This window comes from Geotrypetes seraphini, chromosome 13, assembly GCF_902459505.1.
Source record: "Geotrypetes seraphini chromosome 13, aGeoSer1.1, whole genome shotgun sequence".
NCBI classification, from domain to species: domain Eukaryota; kingdom Metazoa; phylum Chordata; class Amphibia; order Gymnophiona; family Dermophiidae; genus Geotrypetes; species Geotrypetes seraphini.
Genome location: NC_047096.1, coordinates 64,426,829 through 64,438,348, shown reverse-complemented (window position 1 = coordinate 64,438,348; position 11,520 = coordinate 64,426,829). Strand labels below are relative to the sequence as shown.

Here is an 11,520-nt window from a genome sequence, read left to right as displayed (position 1 = left end):
CTCCATGTCTAGCTCAGTCCATCACCAATCCATATTGTTAAAGCATGGAGTCCAGACACGTCCAAACTAGAGTTTATTTATAATACAGCAGAACTTAAGGAAGTGTTGCTCTGGTAGACCAATTGCCTTCTTGTTTCCTGGAAACATTTTGTGTAAGGCCATTCACATCATTAACTGTACAGGGCATTTCAATGCAGTGCTTAAGAAATGAACAGGGGTTGATATTCAACAAGATTTAACTGGGTAGAAGGGCTACCTAGTTAAATCAAGCTGACCAGGTCTTCAATGGCAGTTACTTGAATTCAGGTAGACAGTCTTGGCATCATCTAGACCAGTGGCCTCCAACATGTAGTCCCAGGGGTCCCCCGCAGCCACTTCTGTCATCCGACTCCCACAAATTTAAAGAGCAAGAGCTCAGGGATGAAAGAAAGATCATCTTTAAATTTGTGGGAGTCAGATGACAGAAGCGGCCACAGGGGACACTTGAAACAGCACCTGTTGCGAAACATGTCTCAGATTAGCTGAAAAGATAAGTGGCTTTAAAATAATATTGAAATGTATCAACTAAGAAATGAAATATGCATTTAGATAAGCTAGTTGTAAAAAGAAGTTTAAAATTGAAATGAAATTAGAAGGGGCTAGTGCTGATCTTACATATAATTCTTCCCACTATGCAAAATTGTTAAGAGTGGTGGAGTGATGGTATTGAAGCCTGAAGATATGGTCATAAGTTGACACAAAGTAGGCTGCACTTGGAATTCAGATAATATTGTGCATATTGAGTAGAGTTCCAGGTATATCTAAACACAAAAACATCATTATTATTTTGGAGCAGATAGAAATACAAGAACATGCCATCAAGATGACACACTATGAAGCTAGTCCATGAAAAAGGATTACTTGACACAAAAAAAACAGTTTTATTTAAAGAAGGGTTGGGAGAGATAAATAAAGAACATGTGCTTTTTTACATCTATATATATATTGATACAGTGTCCTTTTAAAAAATACAAGAATCTGAAAAAAATAACTTCCTTATGCATATTAAAAATTAGGTCACAGAGGAACTGGCCTTCTGCGTATATACAATGAAGTGTCTGCTGGCCTAGCTTACCCTTTATTTCATCTCAATCAAGACCTGATCTACCCATGACCATGAGTATACTGTATAGCCAGGAGAGCTGCTGGGGAATGGGGTAGGTAGTCCATGGAGCTGGGGCTGTCCATGGATTGGCTCTTTAATAGCAAAATCCATGCGACACAGTTCACTACAGCTGCTCTGGTTCTTATTCGTAAATGTAATGAGACCCAGGAAGACTTTCGGCCTCATCTCTTATTGAGCTTCTCTCTTTGCATGATGGGATGTGCAGTCCAGCTTCTTTAATATGAAGGCCATACTATAGGTCCCAGAATCCAATGCGAGTGGGTTTGAAAAAGCCGGGCTGAGTCTAAAGTCATTCCATGCTCCTAAGAGACTTAATTTCCTTCACTTTTGGGATCTGCAGTCCCTTTCTCCTATTGTAATGCTACAGTCCATGCAATGTCTTTGGCCTGTTTCTTCAGTACATTCTTTGCTCCTTCTCTGGTGAGCCACCTGTTCCCTGTCAGGTTCTAAGATCATCAGGACTGGAAGTCCCCCATATGCACTGGGATAGAACCAGTAGTACTTGAGCCTGTCTATCTAGTCATCTCACCCAAACATCTTTCTTTCACCCCTGAGCGATTATGACATAACTCTTTCCTTCATATAGCACCTGAGCTCCAAGTTCTTTGGCACAAATATGCATCTTCTATCTCCGCCTCAACTTTCCTCAACCATGCTCATCCAGTCCCATCTTCTCTCACTGCAGAGAATTCTCATGGGCTCTCCTGGCCTGCAAGAAATGGATCTTTAGTGATTGTCACTGTTGGCATTGTTCTCATTGACAGCATGAAGAACTGAGTAGTGGATTTGCATTAGAAAATCTTTGGGTAAAGAGGGGGGGGGGGGGGGAAGGGAGTGGTATGAGGTGTCTACAGCAAGAAAATGGAGGTTCTTGCCACAGGCACATCAGAGAGTTAGAATGGTAAAGATTATGGGACAAGGCATAGTACCTATCAAATGTAGGCAAAAGTGCCAGGAAAGATTGAGGAATATCACATCAAAAACCTACAACGAATAGAAGGACACAAAGGTGCATAGTTTGATCCCTTCAGGCATCCTTAGTCTTTCCAGTGAGGAGATCCTGAGCTAGGTGCTGGTATAGTTCAATAAGAAAATGAACGCACCCACTGCCAGAATGGGAGAAGAGTGTGCAAGTAACGATGAATGTTCTCCTTCCCTCTCCATGCCCCCAGCAGTTTGCTCTCCAATAGAGTGATGCAATTGGGCTCTTACACAGTTCTGTTTTCTGGATGCCTGAAGCTTCACTCTTACACTGATGCCAGGTTCCTCCTTGCTAGGAAGGATGGTTGCAATAATGAGTACTGCTGATCTGCCGGTTATCACAAGACCACAGAGGTACAGAAGTGCTGAAGTTTACAAGGAAGGATGCCCTTGTTGATTTGGTGGAAATCCACCAGCTGGATCAGATCTGTGAATTTGGTTTGGCCATCATCCATGGTGAAGCAAGGTCTCCCATCCTCTTCACACTGTTCCACGAACAGGAGAAACAGACAAAGTGGAGATGAAAGATTAACACAGGACAGCACCAGAATCATTCATTCATTCATTCATGGATTTAACCCATTCTCTTGCTAACTAGGAACAATACAACAAGATAAAAACAGACTAAAACTAAACTAATAGATTCAAACAGCTAATATAAGCATCATATAACCAATATAATCCTCTTTATAAGTGTATATGTAAATCAGGGAAAAAGAAAGGTTTTAATAAGTCTCTGAAATTCCAGTAAATCATCAATCTGTCTGAAGGACATACAAAAGCAATTGAACAAGAATATGCATGAAAATGGGTACATTCTAGCCCAAAAGATCTAGCAGATGGGAGAGAAAAACATCTCTCACTCTGAGAGTGCAAGGGACAGTTAGGGACATAAACAGCCAATTTCTTCACCAGCTCATGAAAAATCTTAAAATGTTAAAATCCAACAACTTAACAGCACTTCTCAATAGAAGAGAGAACAGGTGCAATATGACAAAACATAAGCAATGCCTCCACTGGGTCAAATCTGGGGTCCATTGTGCCCAGTAGTCCGCTCACGTGGCAGCCCAACAGGTCCAGGACCTGTGTAGCAATCCTCTATCTATACCCTTCTATCCCCTTTTCCAACATAAAATTGTCCAATCCCTTCTTAAACCCCAATACCGTCCTCTTAAACCCTTACATCCTCTGGAAGCGCATTCCAGGTATCCACCACAAGTTGGGTGAAGAAAAACTTCCTAGCATTTGTTTTGAATCTGTCCCCTTTCAACTTTTCCAAATGCCCTCTTGTTCTTGTAGTTTTCGAAAGTTTGAAGAATCTGTCCCTCTCCACTTTCTCTATGCAATGATCTTGTAAGTCTATCATATCCCCTCTAAGTCTCCTCTTCTCCAGGGAAGAGCCCCAGTTTCTCCAATCTCTCAGCGTATGAAAGGTTTTCCATACCTTTTATCAAACGTGTCGCTCTCCTCTGAACCCTCTCGAATATCACCATATCTTTCTTAAGGTACGGCCACTAATATTGGATGCAGTACTCCAGATGCGGACGCACCATCACCCGATAAGTCAGGATAACTTCTTTCGTTCTGGTTATAATACCCCTCTTGATTATACCTAGAATTCTATTCGCTTTCTTAGCAGCCGCTGAGACAAAACACATAGGCAGCGGAACACTTTTTTGTTTGGGGCGGGGCCCATAAGCTCCACCCAGCAGCAGCACGCCTCTCTCTAGCTCCCAACTACCCCACCCACCTCCTCCCGATCACTGTAAGTATATAAGTCTTCGAACAGCTGCTGCGCAACGTCAACGAGAAGGTCTGCCCCAGAAGTTTTCATTCTGGACCGATGCTCATTGACGCTGTGCAGAGGCTGCCCAAAGAATTAGAATTACTGCAACCGGGATGAGGTGAGTTGGGGAATAGAACTGCCCATAACCGACTCCTCTGACTGCCAATTTTTGGGGAGACCATGACTCCTATGGCCTCCCCCATTCCGACACCTGTGACAAAGCAGACTAGAGTTTGTCAGAGTTGGGCTACTGCATTTTGTAATGTTGAAGACCCCCAAGATTTTTAGCTGGCAAGCCTGCAAAACACATTGCAATAGTCAGTGCAAGAAATCACATAGGCATAAACCAGTTCAGCAAAATCAAATGTGGAAAAAATAGGGATGAAGATAGTAAAAAGAAGAACCAACTAACCGTGAAATAAGTATGAACTTCAAAAGAAAGTCTTGTATCCAGTTCAGAGTCATGATGGTGGAAAGGCTAGTGACCATTTTCCACCCCAAGACCAGAATAAAAGCTTCTAGGTTTCAAACCGAATGAAACAATGCCTTTCAGAATCTTTGATTATATGCACATCTGTGAAGAGTCTAATTAGTATATGTCTTGTGTACATGTGGAGAGAGGAAGTGCTTTACCGGTAAGATCAGGTAGTGCTTGATTTTCTGTAAGTGGCAAAGGGACAGGACGAAGCCCTTTGGATTCCTCTGACTCTCCCTTACCAGGAATATTCTGCAAAACAAACAAGAGTGAGAAAAACCTATCATACCTGGAAACACTCCACTTCACCTGACAACACAGAACCCCAGGCACTGAGGAACCACTCTGCCTGGAGTTTTCCAGGGCTGTGGTAATGAGGACTCAAGAGGGCAGTGGTGGGTAACATTGGAAAGTAAGTGTACTACTGAACATTAATAACCCTGGGGTTGATGCAGAAAGTTTCCTGTGTGGTTACCCCAGGTTTAGCTCAGCTTTACTGCGGGATAGCAATGCAGAAACCCTTACCACAGTTGCATTTAAATGAATGCAAATGCAGTGCAAAATGACTATCATGGGAAAAATAATGCCAGGTTCTGGGACAGTATATAAGGGTTAAGAGGAGTGGGCATCTACTGGCACCTTCCCTCTCCCCCAAACCCAGACCCCCAGCTTTGATACCAGCATTGACTCGGCTTCCCTGGTGTTCTTACAATCCCCCTCTCTACTGTCTCAAAAAATTCAAATAATTTTTCAAAAAATTTCCCTGGTAGTCTAGTAACCCTCTTCCCTGCAGGACTCAAGACACAAATCTCTTTTCTTTAAATTAAAAAAAACCTGGTGTCTAGTGGCACTCTCCCACCCCTGACCCTCCTGCAACCCACCCCATCATATCTTAGAGGTAAGGCAAGAGTGATTCCAACTCATTCCTGCCTCCAGCACCTCCATCTTGAAAAATGGTGGTGCTTTGCCCTGCGTAGTGCACCCTGGGGATGCACCAGGAAGGTCCTGCTACCATTTAAAGGTGGGCTGGGGAAGGGGTCGGGGATGGAAGGGTGCTAGTGGACACCAAGGCCCCAATCTTCTGCCTGCAGGAGGCAACCCAGCTACCTCCTGCAAGCTGCAGCATTCCTGGCATTGAATTTCCGGTGTAAAGTTTGCCGCCGTGGACTTAGCTGACCAAGCTGATATTCAGCGGCTGGCCAACTAAGGCCTAGTGGCCAAAGATAGACCTACTTTTTTTGGTGGAATGGGACGATTCATCACAGCTATGCTGAAACAGCCACGCTGAATCGTCCCCCCTCTGGGCTGCAGAACACGTCAAAATGAGATCATACACTGCCTCCCAAACAGTCGCCACCAGCCATAGCTTCATGCAGTTTCTAGCAGCAGATAAACAAAAGACCATAAAAAAGGTCAAGAGGTTGCTCTGGTTTTACTCACAAGGTTTTTCAACTGAGCCAAGTCCCCTCCTCCATTCCCCGTTACTTCAAAATTTAAACCCTCCAAGGATAATCCAGTATTATTGGCAGATTTACATTTGGAATCAAGCTGTAAATTATGGGGTTTTTTCTGGCCTGCAGGGCAGGGTCCGAGCCAAAGTTTCTGTCGCCTCAGGGGTGGGAGTGTTTGGGGGGGAGAGGTGCCAGATCATGGAGAGGGGAGGGTAGAATTTTGTGGGATGTGGAGGGGGAGGGGCATCACCCCTTCCCCCCAAAAAAAATAAATCATCCCATTCTGAGAGAAATCAAGGCATTGGAGAAGGAAAGCTGTAGTTCATCGCAGGATATTTCATGGGACCATTTAGCGCTGAAATAGCCTTGATGAAGCATCCTAGACCCCTTTTTTAGGTGGGTCGGTCTGGCCAATGACCCACTGAATATTGGCGGTGACCAGCTATGTCATTGTTTGTTGACACCTTTATGTAATGCACTTCTCCCTCTGTATTCGCTGTGATATGGTATTAACAGACCCGTGAATACAGAAAATCTGTGAATAACTTTTTCATATGTTATTCGCTGTTTCTATTAAAAACCATCATGAATATGGTAAAACCGCGAACATGGTGGGAGATCTGGCCTGTTCCTGAAGGAGAGGCAAAACATGGGTAAGAAAGTGCTGGGAATCAGCGATTTTCTCTGTAAATGCTTGGAATCAGAGATTTCTCTATGCAAGCTGACATAATTTGGGGGGGGAGAAGCCAGCAAGCTAAAAACCGCAAGGTGAAGGAAGCGATCAGAGACAAGAAACTTCGTTTAAGGCATGGAAAAGGTAAAAAATGGATGAAAACTGGAATAAGCACAAACATCAACATCAACGCAGGTGCCATAAGGCGGTAAAAGGAGCCAAAAGAGACTACGAGGAAAAAATAGCCAAGGAGGCGAAAAACTACAAGCTGTTCTTTCAATATATTAAGGGGAAACGAAACCGCGAGGGAAGCGGTGGGGCCGTTGGATGACCGCAGAATAAAGGGAGTGCTAAAGGAGGACAAAGAAATTGCCGACAAACTGAACACATTTTTTGCGTCTGTATTTACTGAAGAGGATATACACAGCATACCGGAACCCATCAGGCTATATGCTGGAAAAGAAGATGGGAAACTGACACAATTGACGGTCAGTCTAGAAGAGGTATGCAAGCAGATTGATAGGCTTAAGAGCGTCAAATCCCCAGGACCAGATGGCATCCATCCGAGGGTCATCAAGGAACTGAAAGGGACTATAGTTGAACTGCTTCAGCCAATAGCCAATCTGTCGATCAAATTGGGAAAGATTCCGGAAGACTGGAAGGTGGCGAATGTTACGCTGATCTTCAAAAAAGGTTCAAGGGGAGATCCAGGAAACTACAGACCGGTAATTCTGACCTCGGTACCGGGAAATATGGTAGAGGCACTGATAAAGGACTGCATCATTGATCACCTTGACGGACATGATCTGATGAGACCAGCCAGCACAGTTTCAGTAAAGGCAGAACTTGCCTGATGAAATTGCTGCACTTCGATGGAATAAACAGGCAGATAGACAAGGGCGACCCGGTTGACATTATATATCTGGATTTTCAGAAGGCGTTCGACAAAAGTTCCACATGAACAACTACTTTGGAAAATTGCATGCCATGGAATAGGGGTGAAATACTCACGTGGATTAAAAACTGGCTGGAGCATAGGAAACAGAGAGTGAGGGTAAATGGACAATTCTCAGACTGGAAGAGTGTCACCATACGGGTGCCGCAGGTCTCGGTGCTTGGACCTGTGCTCTTTAACATCTTTATAAATGATCTGGACAATGGTACGACGAGTGAAGTGATTAAATTTGCAGACGACATGAAGTTATACAGAGTAGTGAAGACACAGGGGGATTGCGAAGATCTGCAACGGGACAATCAAGCTCGAGAAATGGGCATCGACATGGCAAATGAGGTTCAATGTGGATAAGTGCAAAGTGATGCATGTTGGGAACAAAAATCTCATGCACGAATACAGGATGTCCGGGGCGGTACTTGGGAGAGACCTCTCATGAAAGGGACTTGGGAGTTCTGATTGACAAGTCCATGAAGCCATCTGCACAATGTGCTACTGCGGCGAAAAGGGCGAACAGAATGCTAGGAATGATCAAGAAGGGGATCACGAACAGATCGGAGAAGGTTATGCCGCTGTACTGGACCACGGTGCGTCCCCTCACCTGGAGTACTGCATCCAGCACTGGTCGCCATACATGAAGAAGGACACGGTACTACTCGAAAGGGTCCAGAGAAGGGCGACTAAAATGGTTAAGGGGCTGGAGGAGTTGCCGTTTAGCGAGAGATTAGAGAAACTGGGCCTCTTCTCCCTTGAAAAGAGGAGACTGCGAGGGGACATGATCGAAACATTCAAAATACTGAAGGAAATAGACTTAGTAGAGAAAGACAGACTGTTCACCCTCTCCAAGGTAGGGTAGAACGCGAGGGCACTCTCTAAAGTTGAAAGGGGATAGATTCCGTACAAATGTAAGGAAATTCTTCTTCACCCAGAGAGTGAAGACTGGAATGCTCTTCCGGAATCTGTTATAAGGGAAAACACCCTCCAGGGTTTCAAGACAAAGTTGGACAAGTTCATTCTAAACTGGTGAAACTGGACTCATTTGGAGCATTGGTCTTGACCTTGGGGCCGCCATGTATGCGGACTGCTGGGCAGGATGGACCATTGGTCTGATTTAGAATCAGCCAAGCAGCGGCAATTCTTATGTTCTTATGAAACTGTGATTGCTGAAACCACATAGATGGAATACTGATATTGTCTGGTCATGTATTGACCTTTATGGAATGACTTTGTAAAAGCAGTAGACGAAGTAAGAACTCCAGCTTGTAAGTTATGAAATGTTAATGTAAATTCATGTTTATCATAGCTTGGAGTGTTTCAATAATATGTATGTTATTTTGTACATCGCTTTGATTGTAGTTTATACATTTTTTAAATAAATAAATAGCTGATCACCAAGATAGCCGGCAATCTGGACATTCAGTGGGAGAAAGCCAGTTACATAGATAGATGGCTATATGGCTGAATGCTATTTTGCTGGCCAGGAATCATTTCTGACTGGCCAAAGTGCTGAATATTGGCAAATATTTAACTTAAAAAAAAATAAATTTTAAAGCAGTTTGGAAAGGGGGGGGGGGGGGGGCCATAAACCAGTGTTTCTCAAGTCGATCCTGGAGTACCCCCTTGCCAGTCAGGTTTTCAGGATATCACAATGAATCTGCATGAAACAAATTTACATATAATAGAGGCAATGTATGCAAATCAAGTTTATGCAGATTCATTGTAGACATCCTGAAAACCTGACTGGCAAGGGGGTACTTCAGGACCGACTTGAGAGACACTGCACTAGACTACCAGGGATTATTCAAGTGGTGGGAGGGAGGTTGTCGACAGGGAATGAAGCAGAATGCCGCAATTTTTTTTTTTTTTATGTCAGTGATGGAGCCAATTGTGGCTTAAACACCAACAGGAAAGGTGACTGCATCCTGTGGCTATTTTTTTTTTTTTTTTTTGCAACTCTAATGCTTTACTTCTGTGCATGGGTTCCCTTCCCCCCTCCCCCCCCCCCCCGAGAGCAGAATAAGGTGGTAGAAACCTTCTCATCTATCCCCTGCGGCACATTCCTCTCATTCACAGCTAAGAATACAACTCAGGCCTTACTAATGCATGTTGAGTTTCTACTCACCCATCTACAAGTCCCTGCTGAACTATGAGCCGCTGGGTCTCTTCCCTGGAAAGGCGTCCATGATACCAGGCCTGGGTCCTGTGAATTGCTGAGATGATGTGAAAAGCTGTTTGTGAATTGGGAACGTACTGCCCTGTACAATGCCTGGCCCCTGAACTCCTGCACATCAATGTCCCAGGCTGTAGATTTTCTGCTTGGGTCCTTGGCAATGACAGTCAGTGCCTGCCTATCTGTGGCACCTACCTAGCAGCTAACATGTACCATCTTCTCCTGGACTTCTACCCCTACTGAATGGGGGCAAGATGTCTGATCTCTATGCACCTGCTTATCTGACACTGCTGCCTGACTGCTCTACCACAGATTGAACATTAACATGATTAAGATAAGCTCCTTAGCTCTCCCGAAACTACCTCGACCCTTCCCTCTGATGAAGGAAGCAAAACTTGGGGCCAGGTTAGGTTTGAATACGGTGTTCATTTTTTCAGCACTTAGCTCTGTGCCATAAGCTGAGCTCTGAATAGGATAAGTATTATTTTGATTTTTAACATCCTAGCTGGCAGCTGCATAACCATTCATTGTAAAGAGCTGGGACCACTGATGGTGACAACAAGTAAGTTTGTTTCCACATTAGGACCAAGGCCAGCATTAGGAGGGAGCAAACAGGACAACTGCCCTGGGCCCAACAGTTCAAGGGGGCCCCCCTTGGGTCCTTTTCTTCTCCCCACCCCATTCCGAAGCCCCCTCACCTTTTAAAATGCAAAGGGGTCACCGCACAGCAGCAATTCTTTAGCGCTGCTCATGGATTCCTCAGCGCCGTTGACTTGCCGCAATCCGCCCGTTCTGATGCAACTTCCTGTTTTCGCTTGGGTGGACTGCAGCAGGGGAACAGTGCCGAGGAATTCACAAATACCACTAGAGAGAATCACTGCTGCACTGGTGACCCCTTTGCATTTTTAAAGGGGGGAGCTTTGGAATGGGATTGACATCTCGGTCCACCGGGACCCCCGGAGCAGCTGATTTTTAAATGAAGGGAGGAATGCTGGATGGGATGGCATGTAGTGGACCTAGGGGCGTTGGGGGAGGGAGGGAAGAAAGGAGGAGGAAGGAGAGATGCTGGATTGAGGGCATTTGGTGGGTGGGGAAATCAGGGGAAGGGCAGGAAGGGGAGAAATTGCAGGCCGCCCTCCTTAATTTCTGCCTTGGTCCCCAGCATGTCTAACATGGCCCTGTTTATGACTCTTACAATTTATGAGTTTTCACATTCAGTATATTGGGGCCGATTCACACACTTGGGTCGCACATTTTGGCTTGCATGTGCCGTACTGCTGTCATTTAGTCTGTAGGTCCCTTGTATATATATTTTATGAAGGGAGGTGACATTACCACAAGTTTGTCCCTTCTTTTCCGAATAAAACCCTTCTCCACAGTGGCGTAGTGAAAGTAGCAGGCATCTGGAGTGGTGGTGCCCCCCCCCATGCCCTCTCTCCGCCTCCCCCTGCTCCTTCCCTGCCCCCCCACGCCACACACTCATGCCCTCCCTTCCCCCTATACCTCTCTAAATCTTCACCGGCGTGAGCAGCCTCTCTGGCCTGCTGCTCATGCCGACGTCACTTCCTGGCCCCATGACCAGGAAGTGATTTCAGAGGGGAGACAAGCCAGCACGAGCAGCAGGCAAGATTTAAAGAGGTACAGGGGGCGCGAGCGTGGTGTGGGCCGGCACCCCACCCTACGTCACTGCTTCTCCACATACTTTCATCACCTCCTTAAACAGCTGTAACCTTCTCTCCCTGTCAATCAATTACAAAAAAAAACTCTGCCAGTTTTCTCCTAATGTTGCTATGCTCACAATACCCCTCTTCAAATCCCTTCATTGGCTATCCTTTCCACATATGGCACAAATGTGTCTTACTGCCTT

At 45.1% G+C, this 11,520-nt stretch overlaps 1 protein-coding gene across 6 annotated transcripts in view; it reads right to left on the bottom strand.

Annotated features, from left to right (window-relative positions):
* Nucleotides 1-736: 736 nt before the first annotated feature.
* The window catches only part of GRB7 (growth factor receptor bound protein 7), a 160,980-nt gene continuing 150,196 nt past the window's right edge, over nucleotides 737-11,520 (bottom strand). For 5 of the 6 annotated variants that reach the window (XM_033918022.1, XM_033918023.1, XM_033918026.1 and 2 more), the window contains 3 exons: nucleotides 9,606-9,693; nucleotides 4,566-4,659; nucleotides 737-2,631 (listed from right to left, as the gene is read on the bottom strand). In XM_033918022.1, the coding sequence (XP_033773913.1) occupies nucleotides 2,485-2,631; nucleotides 4,566-4,659; nucleotides 9,606-9,693 (329 nt within the window). In that variant the 3' untranslated portion in view covers nucleotides 737-2,484. The remainder of the gene's footprint in view (nucleotides 2,632-4,565; nucleotides 4,660-9,605; nucleotides 9,694-11,520) is intronic. The other variant, XR_004536764.1, reaches the window with a different exon arrangement.